Source organism: Pavona decussata, unplaced genomic scaffold (genome assembly GCF_977016875.1).
Source record: "Pavona decussata unplaced genomic scaffold, jaPavDecu1.1 SCAFFOLD_614, whole genome shotgun sequence".
NCBI lineage: Eukaryota > Metazoa > Cnidaria > Anthozoa > Scleractinia > Agariciidae > Pavona > Pavona decussata.
Genome location: NW_028145866.1, coordinates 1,443 through 29,418, shown reverse-complemented (window position 1 = coordinate 29,418; position 27,976 = coordinate 1,443). Strand labels below are relative to the sequence as shown.

The following is a 27,976-nucleotide window of genomic DNA, read 5'->3' as shown; positions in this document are numbered from 1 at the left end:
CATAAAGCATATCTTTTGATTACAAAGTGCGCAACTCCAGCTACTAATTTCACACGTCGGTTTCCGATTTAACAAACAAACAAACAAGGCACCAGTAATTTCAGTCTCCATAATCATAATTTATCCGTTTTCATGGCATCAGGTATGTCCTTAGTACTAAAATGCATGCGGTTGAAACCAATGCCTTATTTATCAGCCCACAAAGGACGTGGTTCCAGTTTTTTTTTCGTTGTCTATTTATAAAAAACACAGATCTAGATAAAATTTAACATTAGAGAATGACAGATTTGTTTTCCACTTTTGGTACGATATGCTGCATAAGGCTGTGTTGTTTTCAGTGGATTGTTATAACTTTTAAGATATCGCTATCCATCTCAGCTTCTGTGTTTCAGTAGGTATTTTCTGCAACGAATCTCTTCTACTGAGCAATAACTGACTAAGATTGTTTTCCATTCGTTATCTTTTCAAGGACGTAATAAAAATCTTTTTTTTCCTTTCATCTTACGACCTTTATTCAAAAGTTTTTTTTATTTGTTTTTGAAGACATGGGTTGACCTAGACTCAAATTTTGTTACATTTCCTTAAGCAAGAAACGATAGTCTTCTCCGAACCACTTTTGATTTCTGTCCCTTGCATAATTGTCCTTATTCATTGATCGGTATATGCCTTTTCATGTTAGCAAATTACCAGCAGGTTTTTACCTGGTAGAATATTTTCCCACATTATCTGTACGTAGTCGTCTCTGTCCGGGCGAGACTGGGTGTGCCATAAGCCAAGAGCGTGCCCCATCTCATGAATAACACTGCCCGCAGGACAGTGATCTCCTAATTTGATTGGCTGATAGCCACCAATTCGACCAATCGAAGAAGCACATCTAAATTAATCAGTAAAATTAACAGATTAAGTTAGAGAAGAAGTTTTTACTTTTACATGCAATGGATCATTTGGTCCAGGTATCTCTTCGGAAAGCCCTTAGCCGCCTCAGAAATCAGGCTAAATTCTAATCGAATAACTCTGTGGGACGTTAAAGAACCCACTCACTGTTCGCAAAGAGTAGGGGACGTAGTTCCCAATGTTGTGGTCTGGTCTTTGTTCGTATAATTTTTATTCTCGTGATTGGGTGGAAAAATGCTCGGAGATATTAGCTGCATTAAGCTACCCAAAAATTCGAGGGTAAATAAAGAGATGATGATGATGATGATAATGATGACGATGAAGATGATGATGATGATGATGATGATGATGATGATGATGATGATGATGATGATTATCGAGAATAATAAAACTAGTGGTTTCTAGAGAAGAACTTAGAAGAACTCGTTTCGCAGCGCCATTGCACACAAATTTCAGCTAAAAGTTTCAACGAGTAACGGCGGCATTAAACGTCCATGTTTATTTATACCTAAACGAAAAAATAAGTACTTTTTCTTCACCAAGATTTGTTTTTTCCATCAGACACTACTGTTTTTAAGGTGTTCTCCACATTCACAGAACCATATAATTGGCCCAACTACATCTCCCTATAAATCGATGGAAGAGCATATGGATAGGAAAGAAAGACTCAGATCTTGCTATAATGAACATTTCTCAAGACAACCATAAAATTATATCAAGACAATGGGCCCATCCCGAAGTTGGGAGGTGGAAACGTCTTTGGTTAACAGCTCTCTTTAAGTGTTGTTGTTGCTTTTGTCGTTTGGATGTCACTGTTTATTTATACCTAAACAAACAACATAACTACTTTGTTTTAGCCTTTCCTCCGCGATACATTGTATTAATGATTCACTATTACCTGCGACTTTCTGGGTTCTTTTCTCGGTATAACTCTACCCAATCCCTGTGGCCAGTCTTGGGGACAAAATGTATGCAGGTTTGCTCAAACCAATGCCGCATTCCATGGTAAAACTTGTCATATAAACTGTGTCCCACTGAGGGGAAGAAAAGGACAAAAAAGATTGAGTGGACTTGACCAATAATTAAAACAATATCGTTGGTCTATGGTATGAAAAAAAAAATCAGTATATTCTGCAAAGTTATCGAACACCAATTCTGTTAGTTCCCTTGATGTCGACTTTTAACCATCAGAGAACGCATAATAAATTTCAAAGCGCATATGTGTACGCCGAATCAATAAAACTACAAATTATATGAGTTTATGGTTAGGTAAAGATCAAAGTACATCGTTCGACTCCCAAATCAGTACAGAGAAATCTTTAACAGAAGGTGAGGGCATCCATTCAATGAAAACGTATGATCAGCATCTATTTACTAGTGGGGATCCAAAATAGTAAGGCACATATACAGGTCATCACATAAGTGACATGCGGATACCAAGAAAATTTTACTTTATAGAAGTAATATTCCTGCTAATCAACTGATTCCTGGTAATGTGAGACCCAACTTAGATACATTCTAACCAAAAGTTAACCATTTTACAATCGGAATGTCTTAGCTATTGTAATAACAAGTATCACTTCTGAAGCGATTGTACAAGTGCTGAAAGTATTCTACAGCACCTTTCTACGCATGGGCAGGCATAGGATGGTGTTCTTACCAAGGTCTGGTGGAATGTAATATGGAACAGTTCTTTCTGGCCACAAAAAATCTACCTTGGACCACACTCCCGCTGCGGCGACGTCTTGACTAAAAGGTAACGTCATGGCTTTTTGAACCTTAGTAAGAAGGATGTCGCCTTCAAAGTCTTCTAAATCTGGAATGGTTCCTGTTAAGAGCGTCCAGCAGTTAATGAGTTTAATCTTCGCTTTACCGGTAAGATAAAAAGGCCTGGTGAGAGTTTTGCAACGCTTTTCACAATCTTCAAAACTTTGTTGAGAGTTTGTGTTAAATATTTGGACGTAACTGATTCTGATGCTCACTTATAATAATAATAATAATAATAATAATAATAATAATAATAATAATAATAATAATAATAATAATAATAATAGTGATGATGATTATAATTGTGTCAAATTTGTTGTTGTGGTGGTGGTGGTTGATTTTTGTCAAACATTTCAGTAATAGTAAGTAAAAAGCTAATCAACAATGTAAGAAAGAATGCGTCTGACCTTTTTGCCAGCTGGAACATCATGGCAGATCATCAAACTGAACATACGTTAAATGTCTTATATCAGTCGAAGATCTCAGTTTCATATACTGTTCGACTTCGGTGGCGCGAAGGAAATTTTTACAGTCAACCCAGGTCACGCGTGAACGATATTTTTGAAATTTGAACGGAGTTTTGAAATTTACATGTCAGTTTTGAACATCGCCAACGAGATTTCAGAGTTCCCGTATAAATTTCCCTAGCTTATTGACGGTATAAAGCTATGAATGTTTCTTTACACTGCAAAATTGAATATTTCTCGAATAACAATTGTTTCCCAAGTATTTTGAATCTTTTTTTCAGTTAACGCGTCTTTTTCGGAACAATTTCCAGAGAATTGTCCAACATTCCATTCACACGTCGGACATTACAAAGAGAAATTCGAATGTTCATTTCATTCTTGGAAATACTGTTCACGCGTGACCTGGGTTGACTGTAACGCAAACATGAGCGATAAAAATATACAATTTTTATTTATTTATTTATTTATTTATTTATTTATTTATTTATTTATTTATTTAAAAAAATTGCTATCTCTACTATTTAAACTAAGTTCTGGAATTTAGACACGATATCAAACAGTTTAACGTCATTTTTTTTAAATAGGTTAAACAGTACAAAGACATCCTCAATTTACAATACTAGGCAGGTACAATTGACGTGAACATCAGTTTTTCAGGAAGGTATTAAGTTTCTTCCTTGTTTTACCTGTTATGTTATAGACATTTGCAGCTTCATGACCTCCTTCGCCTTCAAAGCATTCATCCGATTCCCCATGATCCTTATACGTTTTGTGAAGCATGGAACCCGCCAAGCACTCGCCACCATTTCGGACGGCAAAATAGTTAAATCCGCTGTCTTTTGCGACTGCCGCGCATTTTGGGACAGGATAAACTCTTCAAAATAAAAGGGTTGAGAAAATAAATTATCTAATTCATGAATTAGGCAGAATTAGCAAGGGCCGGATATTGCCTCTTAAAGTAAGCCAGGCTGGCATGCAAGTATATCAGATACATAACAAATGCACTAAGATGTCATTGCATGAACAAAATTAAACCTAAGTTTAGGATTAACTGGCATTATCGTGGCTATCAACCTCACAAATTACAAGGTTATTCATTTTCTCTGAAGATCAGCGACTTTTATAAAAGGGTGAAATTAAGTAAGTTCTCTTTGGGGGCTTGTGGCAACACACATCATTGGTCATCTTGGTATGACAAAACTCTAGGTATATGCGGTCTGGAAATCTTGTGCTACGTTAGGGCTTTCATATCGGTTTATACTGCCAGACTGCTGAAATATCTCGGCACTCTAGCTCGATTTAAATTTGAAATTTTATATTCATTCACGATTTTCGACGAATTTGCTGTGTCGTCGAGGAAAATTGGGACAAATCAAGTTTCGGACACTGCAATCGGCTGGAGACCCTGCTTGAAATATTAATCAGATTACTGCCTAGCAATGTGATGATGGTCCCCACTCTACAGGCGTTTAAGACGGCCGCCCTTCCTGCAGTTACATCTTTGCAGGATTCTGGTCAACTACGCAGTCCTGTTCCTGCTTAATACTTTAAGGCTTAAGATAAACCAAGTTGATAACTAAGTAACACTTTCGAGTGTTTAAATTAATTTTAGCACCCAAACTTACTTCCACTTTAACTTGTCCGAAGACGTAAACGACACTAGTGTTTCAGCTCTTTCTGTTGTGTTAGCGAATAAACCTTTAACCTAAGATGTCTTTTAACAGGTTTGCCACAATTTACAATGATTTAATTTTATTATCTATTAAGTTGAATCGTAATGGGATTTTAAGTGATTTTACTTTGATGAATAATTTTGTTTAAAATTTGTTGTCCGCAGTTTTCAGCTTTTGTAATGCGCGAGCACTCACTCACATATGGTCATGCAGAAAACGTCTTTAAAGTTACCTGTCCCAGTATAATCCCTCCAGACCACTGTGAGCTCCTTCTAGGCTTGCTGCAACTGTTGCATCATTTTCCGGAAGACGCCAGCATCCAAGGTCATCGTAACCTTAAAAAAGTAACACGCGCTATCTACAGACCTTTCCAGTGACCGTTACTTCCAAATAGTATCTGGTTTAAGTATTTCCATTCAAGATTTTAGAGTTTCTTTGATTTAGATAATTCATAGTTCTTGTGGATATGTTTGCCCACGTACGGCATGAGGAACAATGCTTCTATTATCCTCTCTATTATCCTTTGTTTGCTTGTACGTGTGGTTTAGAACTTAAAATTTGCATCTTACTCAAGGAGAAAGAGAAGAAGAACGAAATGTGCGCAAGCTAATTTGATTGCAGTCATAATTCCTTTAATTTACGCTGCATCGTTCACGACTCATGTGTATATAAAAAACGTTCAATGAATAGCGGTCAACAAAAATAATAAATAGCTGTCGATAACATTGCTGCTGACAAGATCGGACAAAATCGCTACTTAGACCATAGAATAGGGTCAAGATACCTTAAACCGTGCTTTCCATTTGTAACGGAATTATACCTAAGGAATTTGAAAATATTCAATCATTGAGACGTTTTGTAATGTTTTCATGTGTAGCGATGGTACAGGCAGGTGAAATATATAATAAGGGATTGATTTTACACGAGCAAATTCTAATGACGAGAGTAGCACTACGCAAACTCAAATGCATCTCATTAAGATTTCAGATCACATCTAATTCCCTACTGTTTTTAAGGTGAAAATTTCAAGAAGATGCTTTCAACTGTGTCTGTTGTTTCACTAGGCAATAGACGCAGCGTGACGGACGAAAACGTTGCATTCTACGTTCAAATAACAAATTAAACGACGATGAACATTTACTTACCAAACCGGTTAGCTGTCTTACCGGCAACCACCAGAAAAAAACGACACAACAGCATATATCGGGAAAAAGTCATGGCAGTTCAATTTTGGGATTTTAAGTTCTTTATATGATTCAAACCATGGATTTGTCGTTTTTTTGCTATCGCAGGATCTTTAGTAAAGGTTTCTAATTCAAATCGCGTCAAATAATGAATTAGTTATGTTCCTTTATTCACAGCACAAAAGGTTTCTTGGGGCGAGGTTATTATGACCTGCTTAGTCCCTTTGAATAAAACATCCTTCATTTAACTACTTTGGAGGAAATGCTGTCGATGGACTTTCCGTTAACTAAAAAAATACGTATATTGCCATACGGTCAGAACACACGAGTTCCTGGGTCACGTGTTTTGTATTGTTTACACGAGAAAACCGGTGGTAGGAGCCAAACAGGTCATCCGACCAGCGCCGTAAATTTAGTAACCATAGCGATTAGAGTTTTTTTTTTTTTTTTTTAACAAAATCAACACGCACGAGGATTTCTCTCTACCAACCTTATCTCCTATCTCCACGACTGGCAGTTTAGAGCGACTCTCGTAGACAGAATATACATAAAATAAAACATGAATTCTAGAGTTACCGAAATTTTATGTCAAAATACACATAAAATTACGTCAATAAAATGGGAAGCAATGCTCTCAACATGAGATTTATCGCCTCCCCATTCCATGAGCTTCTTGTGGCCCATTCTGCGCGCAGCCTTGTCCCATCCGACCTAAACATAAACTTGTAGAAATCTTGTTTGAGGTTGATTTTAGCACCTTGGAACACTATATTCTAGAAAAATACTATTTTAAAGCAAAGAGGACTTTTCATTTTATTTATTTATTTATTTATTTATTTATTTATCTATTTATTTATTTATTTATTTAGATTTAGATTAAGATTAAGATTTAGAGAGAGAGAGAGAGAGAGAGAGAGAGAGAGAGAGAGAGAGAGAGAGAGAGAGAGAGAGAGAGAGAGAGAGAGAGAGAGAGAGAGAGAGATCGTTTATTGAAAAGAACACCTCGCAGTCCGAGGACGGAATTACGTGTGTAATGTACAAAAAAGAAAATCTATAATTAATTTAATCACAAAGGTCTATGATGATAAAAAATGTACAATCTAATAGAAACTTAATTTTATTTAGAGTCTGGGACAACGTTACGTGTTGTCATATGACATCCAAAGCAATCGTCTTCTAAAAAATGACGGCTGACTTGTAAATTGTTAACAATCATACTGCAATACTGATAATTGATGATCATTGTTGGCTGAAGATTGGCTATTAAACTAGAAGGTTGTTTTTTGTTATCCTTCATTTACCGGAACTACATCGGCCATTTAAACAGTGTAGGAGAGCTTCATCACTATCATCAACTTTTGTCCGGTTGTTTCCTGATGCACATCACACGAGGTATGGTGGTAAGACACTATATTTTGTCAATTGGCGAGTCCTTACCTGGTAACTGAATAGTTTTAGAAGGGGGTTACTATCTAAAGAAACTGTGGTGCTGCATCGGTTGGGGACTGGAGAGAATGTTAATCGTTGAGGCAGTAGAGTTACTGGCATACCATACGATTTATTTAAACAACACTCGTTTCCCATCCCTGGATGAACGAACCTTTGCCCCTCAGAGCCGATTCTCGAAACAAAATCATTTGATCCGTGCATTGAATTGGCTTACAAGACAGAGGATAATCCGATGATTGCACAGAGACCTTTGCTTCACTGCTTATTCATATCACCCTTCAGGACAAGCTCATCTAGCTGTAAAACTGAATCACGGCGAGGAGTAAATGGGAGTGGCTGATTTTCAGTATCTGGATCGCCATAGGCTTGTGCTGGAGGTGGAACAAATCTACCACCACCTCAGTCAACCTCGACCTCTACCTCTACCACGCTTAATAAAAATAAAAGGTACATTCAAATCCAAGTAATTTGTACTACTAACTGCAGCTTGTAGGGGTCCTCTTTCCTGCAAAGGGTTTCTTTACTGTAACTATATTTCTGAGCTGATTTTCCAGAAGGTGGTGCCAAGAGTTTTTAGGTTAAAGTTACCGTGTACCTTCAGAGGGAAAATTTTTGGATTTTCATTTTTTTAGATAAAAATAAACTTACCAGAAGTTCTTACAAATAAAAGAAGAATTCTCGAAAAAGAGTGAGTATTTGCCGAGAAATTGGGACGTAAGCGATTTCCACCGGAAGTTAAATTTTACTTTGATTAACAGCATATTGCTGCCGGTGTAACCACCCGTTGCGATATTTGCGCGAACGGTCTTTCTATAGTCTTGAATCCCTCACGTTCTCGCACTTCGAATATCCTGTATTTAGTGGAAGAACTTGCGTTTGTTCGAGTACGACACTGACATAAAAGAAGACAAAAGCTTTAAGTTACACTTTAAAGTAGGTAAAAGTCTTAAAATCTTGCAGGGAAGCAAATATTTGGAGACGCGCTTGTTAATGTTTCAATTCGCGAGTCCGTGAATCGCGCTTGAATCACGAGCTTCCTCTTTTTTATTTGCGGCTGAACGTTAGCAGATCACTTGTGTTCGGGTGCGTAAAACTTACAAGTCTAAAGGGAAATCCACTGCTTTTGCTTGTAGCGTTTTCACAGAGACTTACTGTATTACGGTAATTTGCAAAGCGTTAAACGGAGTCAGCTCTTTTAAACGGTTAAAAGTTTTCTTTCAAGCGTCAAACGGATACTTGTTTCCTATTTGCAGCATTAACAATTTGTGACGTTTATTCAAGAGCGAATTTTCACCCGAACTTTCGATAAGCAATTTTGAAACTTCTCTATTCTCAACAATGTTTCGATCGAATAGATTTATTCGCCGGCTTTTCGACTGAATAGCAGCAAGAATTTTGTTTTGACTGAGACAATACATGCGGTTATGGTGGTTCCCCGATAATTCTGTAGCGCTTTGTGCTAATAATTTTACCCTTCTCAGCCGCTTCTGCTTCGGCCCAACATTGCTTGATGAGGTCGGCTTCAGTCCCCATTTTGTTTTTTCCCATAATCATTGCAGATATACAAAATCGACGTGCGCGTACAACAAACACCGCAGATATCCAGCAAAATGGTGAAGGAGTTGATTACTCTGGAACGCGAGTACGTTCAAAACTGCGAGAAAATTTTCACAGGAGGTGACTGGAAGAAAAAGTAGCTTGCAAAATGATTGGCTAATTTCCATAAAGGCGTTCGGGGGCGGTACTTGTTTGTGTAGCCAGAATTTTTTTCAAGCTGTTTTCTCAAATTTTAAGTTTCGCTTGCAGGGGACACTTTCCAAGAGTTACAACTCAACAACGATTTGGCCAGATGCTAAAAAAATATATACCAACAAAATCGTGTCGGGGAATTCGATAATTCTAGAAATTCTTTCCTTGAAAGCCATTTTCGTGCGTTCACTCCGCATGGTTTTCTCGTAGTTTTGAAAATGTTTTGTAACTTTTGAACAAAATCGAATTAAGGAAAACCCCGACACGTTTTTTAAGCTTTTGGGATCCTGACCTGAAGAAAAAAAACAAACTTCCAAAATATAAAAATCGATTTGAGTTGGAACTCTTGAACGATGACCTGGACCTTCAAGTTCCGACTTTACGGAAAACCTGGGAATTTATTTTCCTGGTTTAGCAATGAAATATTTGAATACCCAGTTCTATAAGCTTTAATTTGGGTATCTGTGATGTAATTGAGAGGCGCTATTTCCGTTTAACTGAACCCACCCCTGAAGGTACACGGTAACCTTAAAGGAAACGATGAGCCATTCGGTCTCTAGGTGTATCGGTATCTGCGAATTGGTCAAAGCGTGTGGATTTTGTTTTGTTTTTTTCTTTTTTTTCCGGTATGAAATAGGGTATGGCTATTTTTGTCTGACATTGGCCTAGATTTTTTTAATTAAGTTCTTCGGCAAAAAAATCGATTGATTTAAATTATTGGGCCGATCCAAATAAGGTTGATCCTTGCAAATGATTTATAAGTGGTGGTGGTATCGCAAACAAGGCACTTGAAAAGCAGGACCCACCAAACCCCCCAAAAGATGGCGGTCTCTGCTGTAGACTCTTTCCTCAACCTCACGGTAATAAACCCAAGCTTTCCAATTTCAAAATAAAGCACTCTAACTCGCCAATGCGAAGCACCTCTAAAATTGTACTCAAAGCACCCGAAGAAAAAATAAAATAAAGGGAAATGAAAGGGAAAAACAGCCCGAATTCAACTTCTCGGAAAACCGGAATCCCGAAAACTTAAACTGTTATCGGCATTTAGGTATCCTTTAATTTAGATAAGTTTGTCATAACAATTTTTCTTAGTGTTAAGACAGAAAAAACGTAACTAGGGACCTTCGGATCCACTACAAGGTCAGGTGACAAAAGTAAAAAATGTGACACAATTCCCACGCAATATAACGTCACACTTCCTGTTACAGACCTCACAAGGGACATCTTTAGACAAACTATTTCCCAGCTTTCCAAGTTTTATTTCAATAGTGTTAAACAAACAAAGAAGATAAGAAACTGTATGCATTTTAAATTTCCTTTACTCAGCAAAAATAGCAATCTACATAAGGCGGATAGTTAACTAGTGTAGTAGATAATATGATAACATAGTGATTGACAATCTGGACAATATTCAACAGTCTCAGTGACACTGAAGATATTTACGACCGACACGAGCTCGTCTAAAATAGCTTTCAACTGTCGGTAATATTAATAATAAGATTCATTTCACTTAATCACAACTGTGCAAATTGCTAATATATCAAAGTTTATCAAAATTACCAAATTAAATTATTTATGATTGATTATCAAATGATTATAAGGCGACCTGCAAACTATTGCTATCTTGGATCACAAACGTGATCGCACGTGAAACCTTTCCCCTTTATAAAGATTACGTCTACTGTAATTCCAAAGCTCTTTTTAAACTCATTTCATCCGAACTAAAAGTGCTACAAAAATTTTAGAGCGATACTTGATCGGGTGCTTCACTGAAAACATCAGATACATGACTCGCTATTACAAACGCCAAGCAAAGATATGTCTAGAAAGACTATAAACCTAAACAGGAACACGACACAAAAATCATTAACGTTTTCTGTTAATTTATGCGGGGAGTAGGAAAGATCAATAAAAAAGTAAAACAAAACAATCTAAAAACAACAAAACAGCTGAAACAAAATAACAGCTACAACAAAGATGAAGAACCAGAGAAACGATTTAACAGGCCGACTGGAAATAAAATTAAATAAAACATAAAGGATAAATGTAGATGTTCCTGTTTAGAGATTATTTTTCCATAAGAAAAACTATTTTCTACTATAAAAATATAAGTTTTGGTTTCAGCTATTATCCGCCTTAAAAAACTACAACTGCGCAAAGTAGAAAAAAAATCATGTCCGTGTCTCACTCCATCAGCGCTTTATTCCAGATGCCAATTTCTTCACAGTGAATAATATCTTCTTTTGGCCTGGTGTCTTCCAACTCATACCTCTCAGGGATTGGTAACACAGCCTTTGCAGGTTTATCTCCTAAAACAAACCTTCGACCACGCCGTTTGTAATGGTGAACAGCACAAACGGTAAACAAACAAAGAAAAAATGCTCCGCCACAGGAAGCACCAATGACGACTGGGAATGGGATCTTTGCCTCTCCTCCGCTTTCAAAACCTAATGAGAAAGGGAAATATAGAAGACTGATAAGCTAAGTGTTCGGTCCATTTTCTTTTCTCTAGTAAACGTGATTACGATGGGGGGGGGGGGGGGGGGGACCTGAGCAAAGTCCAAATTACATGGAGTTGCCAACAGCTAGCACACTGGGGAAACCAGATGCAGTTAGTAGTGACCCCAATTCCTCCTCGATGAGCCACTATTGGATCAAATGGTTCTTGCCGTTTTGTTTTCCGAGTGCTATGGAGGAAATATTATGTGGTAAAATAGCTGTCTTTGCTTTATCAGCAGAAAATAAGGGGACAGTAAGGAAAACTAGGGGCTAGGGACATCGTCTAAACGGAAGTGAGTTTCCTGAGACGTCCGCAAAACGATCAGTGTTACGTCGTGGGAAGTCGTGGGAGGGTGTCAACGTTGCATTGTGTAGTGGTGGCTGTTGAATGTTTAAAGCGTTCTTAAGTGGCATTTAAAGGCGTCTAGATACGTTTGCCAACGTTTCGGGAAACAGACTTTCGTTTTCATGACGTCTAAAAATAACTTAAGTGAAATTCACATATCCCAATGGCTATACTGAGGTCTCCCTTTTCGCCCCTTTTGTTCTCTTGGTTTTTGTAAAAGGAATTTAAACTGACATTAAAGCTTGCAAGTGTGCCTTTCATACGCTATCTCGTGTCACAGTTGTCTTAGAATTTAAGAAGTAATTTAAAAAAAAAAAAGTTGTTGACAAGTACAACCAATTCTCATAGTGTTTTTAATTTGCAAGCAAACGCTGCCCAACTTTTACTTTAACTGAAAAACCCTAATAACCTGCTACTGTTCACTTTCATGTTTCTAGATTTTTTTTTATGCTATTTTATTCATTTTTGTCGCTTTTCTTATCACTTTCGGTGGTGTTCTGAAGTTTCGGGCGAGGAAATTCAAGATGGTCGTCATTAAGAAATCTGGACGTTATTCCTTCGTCATGTAAGGGCAGTAGCTTCAGTTCTAGTCCCCAGAGGGAACATCTTTAAAAGCACTCGATCCTGACTCTCCAAGTTTCATCTCCATATTGCAAATAGTTGCAAGCTCAGATCGTAAAGAACAGAATCCACCTGGCCCCAGAGGCCCAAAAGAAACAAGAACTGTGATATCTCCTTTTTATAACATTAGTGTAGTTGGTAAGTTAAAATCCACATGTACTATTATTACCAGGCTCGTTATCTGTTGCCTTCAGGGAAGCTGGATCAACCTTCAAACTTCCAAGCTCACCGTCCTCAATCGCCTTCTGAAGTGGTGCTTTTGCTTCTTGCTCATTAACATCAGTTTCAAAGATCAGCTTGAACTTTACTACTACACTGCCTTTCCTACCAGATAGGAAGATCACACGGAGTTATGCGGAAAATGGATAAAGTATTTTAGTTTGTGACGAAACTGTGAAGCTGTTTCCCTGGGATCTTGGAAACGAATATTCGGTTTTATGCACTTGGAACTTAAAGTCACAACGTTTTGTTTCGGTAAATGTACGACAGGGCTATGATATCGACGAAACATCCCAACTGAAACTTTCACTATTAATCTGCAATCCCGGGTTACTCTTAAAAATAAATATGGAACGTAAACAAAGACCACAAATTATTTTTATTTACTTGTTTATTTATATATATATATATATATATATATATATATATATATATATATATATATATATATATATATATATATTTTTAATTTGGCTTATTCTGGCATTGTTGCATCCATAATGGAAGCCAATGGACAGAAAAAGTAAAAGTTGTTTTCCATGGCTGACTGAGAACACGTGAAGCTTCAGTACCATTTTTGTTTGTTTAAAACGAGTTGTCCTAAAGAAACGATTTGGGTAGATTATACAGTACCTCAAAGATAAAATGACCACTTCTTTTAGATTTCCAGCGTATGTCCGTTCAATCTGAAAGAATTAACCAGAAAAACAAAAATAGATATACTAGTAACAAGCTATAGACTGTCGTTGGTGCCCTTTTTCTAATCTACCATACGAAAAAGATGGCGGCTGTACATTTTACCACAATGCCTTGCGAACATAACACAGACAATAGGCACAAAGAAAGCCAAGAATAATAAATATGCGTTATTGACCAAGCTTGTTCGGTCAAGATGGCTGGATATTGGCCAAGTTCTTTTTTTGCGTTTTTACGGACCGAGACGAAGTCGAGGTCCATAAAAACGCAAAAAAAGGAACGAGGCCAATATCCAGCCATCTTGACCGAACAAGCTTGGTCAATAAAGGATTTATTATATGGCTTTACTTTCAAGTTAAAACTAAAACAGAAAAACAAAACAGGACATGAAACTGCTCTGCTCGGAAAGAAATTCTTCATAGCCGGCCGGTGCAAGAGTTTATTATTTTCAGTGCATTTTTGGATTAGCATGTAATCGTGGAAAACAAGGAATCCTGGATTATCTTAAGGCTCTAACTTTATAATGGCTTAAAGGGAGTAAATAATTATTGAGAACGAAAAATTTAGATTTTTGCAAGAGCGGGAAGATTTGAATAGAATCCGGCAAACTCGCCATTTTCAGCCGATCGCGCGATGGCGTAAATAAAAGACATTTTTACACCGTTTTCGGCTTCCAATCATTAATTATTGAATGAAACAATAGATTTTGAAAAAAGATGTAAACATAAGCCGAAAAAAAGAGCGGGTAAGTCAGAAAACTGGGCGAAACTTTGATAAGATTTTGTTGTTTACAACAAGCAAGACGCGGCTAAATTAAAAACGTTAGCTTCTTCGGCAAACTTGAGAAAAAACACTTCTCTGAACTGCTCTAAACACTTAACGCAACTTTCACTACGCTATAATTTAAATACAGTCATTGCAAACCGAGAGAACTAATCAATTTGAGACAATAAGTTTTACAAAATCAACTCTATAAATACCACACATAACAGGAGCAGCTCACCGATTCAACTCGCATTCATTTTAGCTGAAACAAAACTTTCTCCACACCAGGACGATTCCATTCTCTTTCCTTTCCTTTAGGTAAATGTTGAGAGTTTACCGAACTTTTTAGTGAGCGTTTTCACCCACAACAACAAGAAAACCGACGAAAAGCTTGCACTGTTGCTCGGGATAAAACTTTCGATGCCAAGCTAAGCGGACGGGCAACGGGCAATCCCGAGCGGGCAAGATAGCTCCATCTTGCCCGCTCGGGTAGCCAATCACAGCGCAGGATTTAACTCATCTTACCCGCTCGCGGAACCAGCCAAATAATAATAACATTTATTATTATTATTATTATTATTATTATTATTATTATTATTATTATTATTATTATTATTATTATTATTATTATTATTATTATTATTATTATTATTATCACGGCTAAGACTTACACGAAATTAATGAGAACTTTTCACTCACTACCCATAATTATTAAGTTTGTGCCGTAGAAGACTTAGCCAAGCTAAAGCGCGCCTAAACTTTTTGGTGCATATGCTTGTCTACGTGCTAAAGGAGACATGGCACAGAAGCTCAGAACCCTCTTTGCTGGGGCAAACAAAGAAGAATAAAACCACTGATTGTTTTGGCAAAACTTGGGTGGCAGGGAAGGAAGAGCCTATCCCCTGGAATAGCGCTGTCTCTGAGACATATGTTGGACTGTAGTGATGGAAAAGAAGAGGGGTGTCCTTCTGGGAGGACAATAGGTCAGAAGGTACGATGGTACGATCTTGGAGAGGGTGCACTTCCCTGTCATCATTATTTTTATTATTTTTTTGTTATTATTATTACGAACTAAGTGGCGAGAGAGAGTAAATATCAAAATTAAAATACAAAATGCCATGGTAAAGTCATAGAAAGGCATGGGTGCAAAATCATGGAGGACTTTGACATGTCATTCGAAAATACAAGTAGAATTACTTCACATTAGACAAGCTGTTGACCTCTAGACTATGGCACAATGCTTCTTATAGTGACAGGTACAGCCAGACACTGGCTTAGACATTAACTCGAGGGCCCATTAACTCCATTTTAGATAATTTAACTACCAATAATTATGCGAGTCAATTTAGTGACAAAACTATAACAACAGAGAGCCAAAACTCTAGTACTGACTGGAAATTTATGACATTTTACGACTTGCAGTCCTTTGTCTCCTTGGCGGCCTGTGTCTTATTAGCTCCCTTTCTGGGTTTAAATTTTATTTCCGGCTGTTTCTGACCTCTCTCATTTATGCAGCAAACTCTTAAAGATTTACCAAAATGGAATGTATTTGTCATTTATTGTTGTCTATAACTCTTCGTTATAATTCCTGCGTGCTTTCCGTCGGGCGAGGAAGAATATAGTAAAAATTAATAAGTTGCAACCAAAAAATCGCTAAAGCCTTCTTTTCTAAAATTAATTTTCTTATGGTTTTCTCCAAGAGGTGGTTAATCCGAGTCATAATTTGCCCTAGCGTGACCTAATATGCCCATTTGCCATGCACAATACGCGACTAGTCTAATTCCCACTCAATTAGTTTCATTAAAGCTGCCATGTAACGACGTAAGTCCATCACATTGGAGCAAATTCACTATTCACCTTTTTTAGCCGCTGACCAGTTCGTTTATTGGCTCAAAATAAACAAAAATACAACATGATGGTGGGCAGTGAATTCGCTTCAATGCGATGGACTTATCTCGTTGCATGATAGCTTTAATGAAACTCTTCCAGCGTTTTTATTACAATCAAATTGGTAATTTAAATGTTTAATCTTGCTTCGTGGAGAAATTTCAAAGCGACGTCTTCCTCATTTCTTGGTTTGTTGCTTACATTTGTTGATGACAGGTTCGATGGAAATATGGCCGTGTTAGTCGAATTTCACAACTTTTACCTCTCAGTTGTGGAACAGAAACTGGATTAATGCCAAACATGTTAAGAGATTTTCATAGACGATGGATGGAACTTTATACTGATACGAAGAAGAGCCTGTGAATACGAGCCACTTTTGCAATTTATTCCTTTGAACTTGGGACAAATCGCATGTTGCGAGAAATACTGAAAGTAGATAAACGTTGTCCCTAAGATTTATTACAGTTTAATTAAAGGTTATGATTCCAATTCATCACATTATAAACGTGGAGGGTCATCGTTTATAACTAGCAGATTAGGATGTTTTGAATGGTCTGTGTTCTCCAGAACTAACAGCTGCAAGTGTTGCAAAATTCACGATCTTGCCAGTAGGTTTAGAGTACAGCCCGTGGTGCGAAAAGTTCGTACCACGAAAGTTTAAGAAAATTAAATTTCTCTGTTCGTATTTCATATTTGTTACCTAATTGACAAGAGAAGTTAATGGAAGAGTTTCCAGCGAAATCTATTTTATTAGATGAAAATTGAACATGAGGTTCTTCAGTAGGGATAGTCGCTCTTAAAACTCACCGTTGCTCGAGCCAACACTAAAAAAATATGCATAAGTTTTCTCACGTCATCACACTAGTGTTAAAATTTAATCGCAATAGAAGATTTGGGTTTCTTAACGTCAGGTCAATCTATTCATTTATATGTATTTAAAATTATTTACGAGCCCTCGTGAATGAATATGCACAGAAAGAGGGGCAAAAAGTTTTCGCAGAACGCGTGCGACGCTTGAGTAAAACTAAAATCTCTTGAGGGGCATTGAGCAAATGATTTCACAATTGGATTTATCAGTAGCTATTGCAAAGTCACTAATATTATTTTTTTTTCTGCACACTAAACTCGGTACTAAATCTGATTTATGTAGCGCGACATTTGAATGAACTAGAGCGGCGAAGTGATGATTGAAAAACCCGCTGAGCGTAAAGCAAAAATATTAGCGCCCCCAATAACATAGCGCCTCCAATTTTCGTGGGACACTGTCCGCTTCCGAATGTTTTTTCGCCGGACAATGTTCGTACTGGGGAAGAGGAATGAGTCTCGCAGCGCTTCCAGGCATTAATCACTGAACAAATGCATTCTTTCACCTCCAGTGCACTTACCACGCGTAGTGCGCCTCTAGATAAAGCGGTTGAACTGTTTTTTTTGCCAGCAAACACTGGCAATGTCACACTTGTAGCCTACGCGGCAGCTTTTACTTTTGAGTACAACCCTCGCCCTACCAGCCATCCCACAGTAACTATTTGCACCGAAATAATTATACCAGTATCACCTCCCCCGGGGAGAATTTGTCTTCCGATCGTTCAAATTTCCCGCTCGTATGGTAATCGGAAAATTTTGAAAAATCGCGCGAGTATTTAGAAGCTGTTGCCGCCATTGTTCCCGCCATTGTTCCTAAAGGCCATATAGGGTCAATTTTAGGTTGTATAACAAAGCCTATTGTTATCAAAGTTGATCCGCTTTTCTTGATACGTTTGTTTACACAAGCCCATGTTCACTTTTGAAAACCTGACACGTTCCATATTGGCCACGTGGAAAGTTACTCCATACTAGCGAATGGAGCCCGCGAAAACTGACAATTCTACTCGATGTGAAGTCTTTATAAGGTGTATTAACTTACCCGAAATGTGAGGTTTTTAAAACATTTCGCTGTTACAGTGAAAACCTGTTAGAAAAGTTGTTTGGAGAGCTGTAAGAAAAACGGAGAACCACAATCTTCTTCAATACGGAAAATTCGTGCAAATCCTCAGTCAAGCTTTTACTTTTTCGAAGAAGTGCTCCAGCATTTCCGAGAAAAGTCTGGTATTCGGATGATATATCTCACGAAGGCAAATCCCTCCTCGCTTTGCTGTCATAAACCCCATCCAGTGGACCTTTTGGCGTCCTCGAAGGATGATTTCTCTTCTGAAACTCCCTGTATTGGGCAATTTCTCTCGACGTTTCAGGGGTGTAAAATGACAAACGATAATTGATCCCCACTTCAAAACCGGGAAATAATATGCAGTCTTATAGCTCAGATTCCCACTATGTGCATTATTAGCACCCGAGAGTGCTCATTTTGTTTCCTGTGTGCACCCTGTTTAGGCAACATCGAAATTGTTTCTGGTATAAGACTTGTATATTTTAACTTAAAGTATACTACAATTAACTGTAATTGGTCAATAAGCGGGGACTACACGAAAGGCAATCCTCGAGGTTTTGGTCTCTGGGCCCATGGGCCAACCCCTGCGGGGAGCAAATATACAAGGTTAGTGGATGCTGACATCGACAAGAAAAATCGTAAAATAACGGTTTGGACGAAGAAATTGCAAGAAAGTGTATTACATTTGTAATAGCAGTAACATTCATTTTGAAATGACTGTGAGCGTAGACTGTAAATTGTAGAATTCACAGCTCGCCAAACGAACACGTTGCTTAAGCGGCGTGCACCTCTGCTTCGCATCGGATGTTGGATTGGTGTATAATCAAGACTGTCCTTAAAGGCCTTTTTTTGTCTCTCGCAAAGCGAATACTACTCAAAACACTGATTTAGTAATCCAAATGCAAACAACAAAGAGCGGATAATGTCAAATGATGTTATAAATTTTCAGTCATTACTTTTAAAACTTTGGCTACTTAAAGTATAACAAGATACTCAAAGGACAAGAAAGGAAAAAAAGGTACAACTTTGTAACTTCAGGGAAACGCGGCATGTACAAATCAGATCACCTAAATACGCTCATGAAAATAATATTTGTGAAACATACTTCATTTCTCAGAATTGCTGTCAAATTCTTAAAGGCTTTGCTGGTTTTGTCGGCGTATTCCTGTTTCCACTCTTCCTTGACACTCATCTCAAAGGAATGCTCTGTTGGTGTTGCCAAATTACAATAGATAAGAAGAAGTGAATACAATAGATCATTGAAACGTTTGATACTTTAGTTTTTCGTTCCTTCCTTTCATCTTCTGTACCTACCTTACTGATTTTGTTTCCTAGCCTGCCAGGCTCCCAAGTAGGGTATAGGGCGAAGACAAAAATCTAGCTCGAGCTCCGAGAGAGGAGGGAGAGGGGAGAATAAAGAAAGGGGAAGGGGGGGGGACCTATAAAACATTCCTTTGATGCCGCCGTTCCGCCCCCCGATTTTTCTTTTCGCCCTATACCCCACTTGGGAGACTGTTCACAGGCTATCGTTTCCTCATCGTATGGTCCGTCAGTAAATCTCACAATTGCTTGCCACAAAATCATGTTTAAATCCCAGCGATTTTGCATTGACTTATATTCTAAGATAACCAGGTGGTTTGCGCTTGACAAAAAGCATAGCGTTGTCGAAAAAGTTTTTTTTTTTTTACCTTTACTTGACTCTCCAACGAAAATACGTGAACGCACTAAGGAAAGCAAATCAAAAATAGAGAGTGGCAAATTTTATATGATGTACAATGAACCTTACCTCGCGCAACATCATTTGAAGAAGTTGGAATTGTAGGGGCTTCTGTGGTTGACGTCGTTGGTGTGACTCTTGTAGCTTAGAGTGAACAAATTATCATATCACGTGAGAAAACATACGTATGCGTTAAATGATATTTAAAAAGAATAAGTAAAAAGAGACTTTTAAGCGGTCCATTGTGATGAATATAGCAACCTGTCTTGCAAACAAGCGAACATGCTTTTGTCTGAAAACAACAGTCTGTTCGCAGTCTTTGAAAGTATTAATTTCTTATGGTGCTGATTATTGTACATCTATCTTATGTCTTTAACTGTGTGCCTCAAAAATGAAAAAGTTACGAAAATAAACTTAATTTTTTCATAAAAGGGTAGAGAAATCGAAATTTTGTTGCCATTGAAACAGAAAGTTACATGAACAATCAAAGGTTAAATTTTACGAAATAAACTTTAAAAAAATTCACAAAGTTTAGTGGTGTTTCCTTTGATATTAAAAGAGTTAGCATGGCCACTTTCAGGGTTTTTACTTACCCAAAGATATTTTGGGAAGACTTCGGATCGATTCTTAGATACCGGCTCCCTTTATCGAACGAACAAACGAAACTTGAATTGCAAACTGTTTTACTTAATGTAGATGATACTAGATTTCATTGGTGAAGTTTCCTACTTTTTTTATTTTTGTTAAGTAAAAAGTATTTGCGGACTTGTGGCAGAATAGCTCTCAATCATAAAACCTGGATGATATATCAGGCTGGATGAAAACTGTTTCTGACTAATGTAACAATGAAATAGAGCATACTATCGGTGGATTAGTGTTATTTTTTTTTTTTGGAACACTGTGGGGTGGTTATGGTGCTACAATGTACTGTTTGTTAGTACAGTGTGCTGCTTTCGTATGTTGTAGAGGGTAATGACTCCCCTCCCCCCCCCCCCCCCCCCCGCCCCTTCTCCGGTAAATAAAAAAAAAATAAAATAAAATAAAACAAAAAAGTAAAAAAAAAAAAAAATATATATATATATATATATATATATATATATATATATATATATATATATATATATATATATATATATATATATATATATATAATGTTTTGAAAATTTAACTTACGAGTCTCGCAGTTTTTTCCAGTGTACCCAGCGAGACAGTTACATGAGTAACCGTTAATACCATCAACACATGATCCACCGTTAGCGCATGCGTGATTTATACAGTCTTCGATATCTGTTAAGATAGTGTCAGAGAAGTTAATTTTATAAAAATGGCATCCAATGGAACTAAATAAAACTAACTACGACGGAACATGGGATCGTATCTTCTAGTCTTCGTTTATGAGATGTTATGTCAATGTGACTTTATAGAACAACTCTCTGTTTAAGTCATGATTAGCCAAAAAACTCAATTTCCTCAAAGATTATAACAAAACTCAAACGCTTAGCGCAAAATGAGACAAACCAACAGCATATATAATACCTACAACAATTAACAGCGTTCCAATGTAAAGAAAGGCGTGCATTTACAAGATTGACGTTGACACCATTAACACACAATCCACCGTTAGAACATGTATCATTCCTTTCCTTTCCGCTTTCTTCATTGAACCACCCTTTGACTTATTATAGAGGAATTATTATATACATAAAAAGTTAATTACAAAAAAAAATGGAAGAGTGCGAAATTATTTATTGGAACATGGAGGATAAAGGAACCGCGAGGTTTCCGAGTTAGCCCCTAATAGATGTCAAGACGTTATAGGAAAACTATTTATTGCAGCACTTGCCACTCTGACAGCGATCTCCAGAAAATCCCGCCGGACAGTTACACGAGAAACTGTTGACACCATCTACACACAATCCACCGTTTATACATGTGTGATTAACACAGTCGTCGATGTCTAAAAAAACATAAAAAAAAGGGAAATGAATGAAATGCTTATAACAACAAATATTCCATCACATTGCTTAACTACAAATATTCCATCGCTTTATTCCAAATACATTTTACTCTCCATTTTTTCATTATTTAAGGAAGTTTTTCTTAGTTTCTTAGCACCGTCGTGGATGTGGTAATTAAACTCCTTCGTAAAATACATGAGTGAGTTGCTTCAAACGTAATGAAATGTAAGTATTGGACGATACGAAATACAGAGTGAACGACATTCAATCAATAGTTATGGTAATAAATTAAAATGAAAACACCTTCACCAGAAGACTGACCCGCTGGTATTTAATCTAAATTAGAACAAGTCATCTCGGACAGAGTGTCTTTGGCTCATTCCAGAAATACCTGTTTCACACTGATCTCCTGTATATCCAACTACGCAAGAACATGTGTAATTTTTCATGCCGTCCACACACGAAGCACCGTTCTTGCAACTGGAATTGATGCAGTAGTCGATATCTGAAGCCAAACAAAAAATAAATGGTTCAGAACTGATGCTATAAGAAACTTACTGTCTTTACTACAAAATGGGACGCCGATTTCTTAAAACAAAGTATGTGATGATGCTATTACCAACTAAGACTCTTAAATGAAAAGTTTTGGTTAGAAATATATGTACCAACTTTATACATTTATGTGCTGTTGCTTTTACATAAGATCACACCCTAAAGCCATGGCAAAATCGACAAAAGCCGGTTAATCCTCTCAAGGCTACATTAAGTAATACTGGCTTCAATTTAATACTTCAAATCACATTTGTGTCATTTTTGAGACTTTGCTAGGATACAGTCAATCTTACCAACTTCGCAACGATATCCTGCAAAACCTGTTGTACAGGCACAAGAGTAGTTGTTTATTCCATCTATGCAGGATCCCCCGTTGCGACAACTGTGGCTCACACATTCGTCAATATCTAAACAAAACAAAACAATGGCAAAATATGACACTGCTCAGCGGTTTACTTATATAGACAGCACTACCATGTGTTCTTTAAGTTTCTGGGACACATTTTCAGTGACTTGTAGCTGACATAATCAAACACAAATAAAGACAGCCATACTGACTTTTTATAATTAAAGTGTGTCTCAAGGAGGATCATATAAAAAAAGTCAATAATAAATAATAGGTCTCAGGTTTTACAAGATTGCCCTGTTATCTTTTTCAGTCGGGCTCAAGAAGCAATGTCTCGGCATTTTTTCGCGCAAGTGGTCCTGTATATCAAATGATTTGACAAGATATTGTATTTTTAATTTCATGTTACCACGGTAACCATCTTTTGACAGGTTTTTTAAAATATTCAGAGCGAATGTTACCAACCCTCAAATGTTTCGCGATAACATCTTAAAAAGCAATTCCACTTATATTCTTATGTTTGGTAGCCCTTGATGTCAAACAAATCAATGCTTACTTTGCTTGGTTCAATATCGATTTATTTTTGAGAAAATCGATAATAAGTAAATTTGGTCAAAATGCCAGACACCAGATTTAATTTTTCCCATTACGATATTCATTTACAATTGCAGTAACGCTGAATGCTTTCGCGCGAATTTAAATTATTGCTGTGTAATAGAACTCAGCAAGGAATGCTTCTTTGTGTTTGATTAGCCGGTTGACAAGAATTTTAATGACGTGCGGAAACTTTGAAAACGTTTCAAGGCCGAAAACATACTTTTTAATTTTACGCGAATTCCGAACTTCAAATGAATTTATACGGTATGTAGATTTGCCAGAGTTTCAAGGAAATTTGGCCAAAATGTTCCTCACATATTTATGCGTCAAAGAGTGTCGGGTTTTTATGAAATTTAAAATACTTTTTCAGTGACATGGTAACTCCTGATGCGACTTTGAAAATTTCCCATTCTCCATCTTTAGGACGGGTTTTCTCATAAAGCAATAGCAATAAAGAAAAAGCCCGGCACACTTTGTTAGCCTGTAATCTCCTCATTGATATTGTGCAGTACAACTAGTTTGTTTGTTTGTGCGCCTTTACGTGAGAGTGGGTAATTCAGTAACATACACGTCACTAATTTTGAATTTGCAAACCTCTGAGCGATTATTTAACCAATCAAATTAAAAAAAAACATTGATATTTTTACAATGTTCAATTAATAAGCTTCACCGTGATACATAGTTTTTCCTGGTTTTATCGAAAGAAGCGCGCTTACGCAAGATTTCCGTAAAGACATCCGTGAAAGCTATCAGTAACCTTAAGCAAGCGTGACCGACCGAGGAAAAGGTCAGAGTGGTGCGTGAAACAAAGCCGGCCCCCACAAGTGTTGCAGAGCTGCGGAGTTTCTTTGGAATCGTCAGTTTCAGCTCGAGATTTCTTCCAAACTTTGCAACGACGGCAGAACCATTGCGGAAGGAGATGGGTGGCAGTGGGGAAAGGAGAATAATGAAGCGTTTGAGACTTTAAAGAAGCAGTTGGCGGAGGGCGTCAATGATTGCTTTCTATAACAAGGATGCTCAAAATGCGAGCCCAGACGGATTTGGGGCTATACTTGTGCAAGGGCAGCAGGGAGTGAAGACAGCGGTCGCATTTGCAAGTCGTAGTTTAAGTAACGTCGAGCGCCGATACAGTCAGACGGAAAATGAGGCATTAGCAATTGTTTGGAGATGTGAGAGGTTTAATTTGTATTTGTCAGGGCTAGGAGTAATTTCAGCTTGTTACTGACTGCAAAGCTTTGGAGGCCATCTATGGACCGAAGTCCAAACCATCCTCCAGTGTTGAGAGATGAGTGTTGCGTCTCATGCCGTTCAAGTACACTGTGCGACAAGTACCCTCAGGCCAGAACATGCTGACTGTTTAAGTCACTTAACAAATATACTTGACTCATAAACACGAATGAATTTGTAAGGATGATAGCAATAAGTGCAACCCCACGGGCGCTGACAAAAGGGAGATAGAGAGAGCTTCCGCACTCGCAGAGATCCGCAAGTATTCGAGGACTGGGGGACTGATCTACCGCGCCGAGCCTCAACAACCTGGAAGTTGTTGCGGGACGATATTACTGTGGTTGAAGGACTGGTAATGAGAGGTATACGTATTATTGTACCTGTTGAGTTTGCGTGAGAGGGTTTTAGAGTTGGCCCACGAGGGGGGCACCAAGGGATTGTGAGAACAAAGGTTCGCCTGCGAAGTACAGTATGGTGGCCGAGCATAAATGCCTTGGTGGAAAGACATTGCAAGAAGTGCCTTGGATGTGAAGCTGTGATTCCTGTTACTACTACACCTCCTGTGAAGACAACGACCATGCCAACCAAGCCTTGAGGGAACTCGCGGTAGATGTAATTGGCGCACTATCGACAGGAGAGAATCTGCTTGTCTCTCCTCACTATAACATCAGATGGATCGAGGTGGATGAAATACGTAACACATCTAGCAGTAGCATAATCAAGTGCCTAGAGAAGTACTTCACCTGTCACGGGATCCCAAAGACATTAAGAACTGAAAATGGGTCAAATATAGTAAGTCACAAGATGGAAGAGTTCCTGGACAAGCATAAGAGTTAAGTGGCACTTTCCCTAAGAACGGTCCACTGCGTTTCGGGTCGAAAAAAAGTTTGCCCTCAAACTTTGCCACTAAATCATCTTGGGTCATAAGTAAATGAAATGACTTTAGTTTTCGGAAATACGTTAAAATATATTTTTTACAGGCTACAACAGTCAGAGCGTTCGAGGACCTAAATTTGAGCGTGGCGAAAGTAGGAAGTTGCATAAAATTGAAGAGCTCGCTGCTCGAAAACACGAAACGCCACAAAAACTCATTATAATTCCTAAGTCAAGTGTTCCTTCAAAGGTATGAAATGCATGTTTATTTTGATTTGTTTTAATTTCTAGGGTCACAAAAATTAATATTATTAATCCTCATTAGAACGCTTTCTGAAAACCGGTGAAAGTACCCTGTCTTTGCCGGCATTTATTTCACAAGTCCAGACCGACCCTGACTAAATTCCAACTGAACTTTGCTAAACAGATGTTAGGAAGCATAGAAATATAAAAATACGTTGCACTTTTTAGCTTCCTTGACTACAGCGACTTCGTACTTTTGGTGCTTTTCGAATGTGAAACCCGCATTATGCAAATGAGGTTGTTGATCAAATTCAAATTGTTATAAATCAAAACATTCTTAATCGCTAAATTCACCATTCTAAATTCACTTCACCAAAAAGCACACAAATATAAAAGCAAAAACGGTTTTAATCCGTTTAAAAATGCCTAAAACCCTGATGAATTATTTAGTCCTGATCTCTGAATGCTATGTAAAAAAAATTGTAAACATTGAATATGCTAATTGCGTTGTGTGGGAAACTTAGTCCTATGTAAAAAGTAATCTTTCTTCTCGCTGTTTTCTACTGGCAATTTTCAATTTTTTTGAAAAGTGCTTTTTAAAAAATTTGTACACGTTTTTAGTATAAAAAAAACTTGAAGAAATACTTCAGCTTTAAATGGATGAGCACACACTGTGACATGACCTGCATTGAAATCGACAACACTTGAATTTTTTTTTAAATCAATGTGTGTCACACTCTGGGTTATTTCTTGATTGCCTTTTTATTGGTAAATGGCTACTAAAAGGACAATTCCACGTATATTCTAGTGTTTGGTAGACCTAAATTTCAAACAAATCAATGCAAACTTTATTTGGCTCAATATCGATTTATTTTCAAGAAAATCTTTAATAATGAATTCGATCAAAATGCCGCTTTGGATCTTAAAGTTAATTCCAAACCTTCGATGAACGAAATTAAACAATCTCCAACAACAAAAAGCAGTTAAATCTCAAAGACTATATTAAAATGTACGTTTTAAATTAATTAGTTAAGAAGGTCTTTTGTGCTTATCATTTTAAGTAGATGAAATGAAGGTCGAAATTTACCAATTATTTCTGCTCTTTGTAACAAACTCTGATTGGTTAACATCTGGTTTTAGATATACCTAATTTTGGTGTAGTAATCTACCAGCAAGCGCTTTGGTATTATTATTACAGCTATTACTGGTATGTGATCTGTTAATAATTACATTGTTCCGAACAAACTGTAGGAGAACTTTTTATTGCACCACTTACCAGTCTGACAGCGATCTCAGAAAATCCCGTTGGACAGTTACACGAGAAACTGTGACACCATCTACACACAATCCACGTTTATACACGTGTGATTAACACAGTCGTCGATGTCTTAAAAAAAACATAGACAATAGGAAATGAATGAAATGCTTATAACTACAAATATTCCATCGCCTTTATTCAAAATACAATTTACTCTCCGTTTTTCACAATTTAAGCCAGTTTTCCCCAGTTTATAAACACAGTCGTGGATGTGGTAATAAAACTCCTTCGTAAAATACATGAGTGAGTGGCTTCAAATGAAATAAATTACGCGTTCTCAACGATGCGAAATACAGAGAGAACGACATTCTGTAAATAGTTATGGTAATTAAAATGAAAACACCTTCAGTTCGGTAAGAAAGGAAGCGCGATCAAAGAAAACTGACCCGCTGGTATTCAATCTAGACTGAACCAGTCAGAGTGTCTTTGGCTCAATCCAGAAATACCTGTTTCACACTGATCTCCTGTATATCCAACTACGCAAGAACATGTGTAATTTTTCATGCCGTCCACACACGAAGCACCGTTCTTGCAACTGGCATTGCTGCAGTAGTCAATATCTGAAGCCAAACAAAAATAATGTCTTCAACGGAAGCTATAAAAAAACTAACTGTCTTAACTACAAAATGGGACGCCGATTTCATAAAACAAAAGTGAGGGGAAAATGAAAAACAGTTAAGCCACATTTCAAATATTTGGCCGTTAATTATAATTTTCTCAAAAGGGGTTCCGTCGCCGTTCGACTGACTAGTAGTAAACTTGAGCGTCTTGCTTTTTTTCTCGAGAGAGCTACCCTAACTCACTCCCGCAAATTGTCTACTTTTATTTACAAACACAAGTTAGAAACAATAACTGTTTGTCTCGTTTTCTAAAGAATGCATTAGAGTACTCGAATGATGAGGTGTCAACTTGAAAGCTTTTGATAAATTCAATTATTTGTCCGAGATCAATTATAAAAACAAAGTTTCAAAGGATGTCGAATTATAAGGTTTGTCATCACCCCGT

General features: G+C 37.4%; 2 protein-coding genes across 3 annotated transcripts; both read right to left on the bottom strand.

The window, feature by feature from the left end:
- Window positions 1-701: 701 nt before the first annotated feature.
- LOC146449164 (nematocyst expressed protein 6-like) lies at window positions 702-6,275 on the bottom strand (the record flags this gene model as incomplete). The annotated part of the gene is made up of 6 exons (XM_085101949.1): window positions 5,947-6,275; window positions 5,034-5,136; window positions 3,815-4,002; window positions 2,555-2,722; window positions 1,793-1,928; window positions 702-874 (listed from the first exon to the last, which is right to left on the bottom strand). Coding segments are annotated over exons 1-6 (841 nt in total), but the record flags the coding sequence as incomplete, so codon positions are not given.
- A 4,209-nt stretch (window positions 6,276-10,484) lies between these two features.
- On the bottom strand, window positions 10,485-27,532 carry LOC146449163 (uncharacterized). Of its 2 annotated transcripts, none has more exons than XM_085101950.1 (11): window positions 27,418-27,532; window positions 26,930-27,040; window positions 22,661-22,774; window positions 22,207-22,320; window positions 21,701-21,814; window positions 21,031-21,144; window positions 19,927-20,001; window positions 19,246-19,346; window positions 13,502-13,554; window positions 12,810-12,973; window positions 10,485-11,630 (listed from the first exon to the last, which is right to left on the bottom strand). In XM_085101950.1, exons 4-11 carry the CDS (start codon window positions 22,262-22,264, stop codon window positions 11,368-11,370), a joined length of 942 nt encoding a protein of 313 aa, XP_084958076.1. In that variant the 5' UTR covers window positions 22,265-22,320; window positions 22,661-22,774; window positions 26,930-27,040; window positions 27,418-27,532; the 3' UTR covers window positions 10,485-11,367. The 2 variants fall into 2 exon arrangements, with proteins under 2 accessions (XP_084958076.1, XP_084958077.1); XM_085101951.1 differs by having other exon boundaries at window positions 12,819-12,973.
- Window positions 27,533-27,976: the final 444 nt, after the last annotated feature.

Coding starts and splice junctions, on each gene's coding strand:
- LOC146449163 (XM_085101950.1), bottom strand. CDS start 22,264: ATGAAAAATTACACATGTTCTTGCGTAGTTGGATATACAGGAGATCAG. Junction 21,145..21,700: donor TGGAGATCGCTGTCAGAGTG/GCAAGTGCTGCA, acceptor CTATCTTAACAG/ATATCGAAGACTGTATAAAT. Junction 11,631..12,809: donor TAACGAGCCTGGTAATAATA/GTACATGTGGAT, acceptor CTTTCTCATTAG/GTTTTGAAAGCGGAGGAGAG.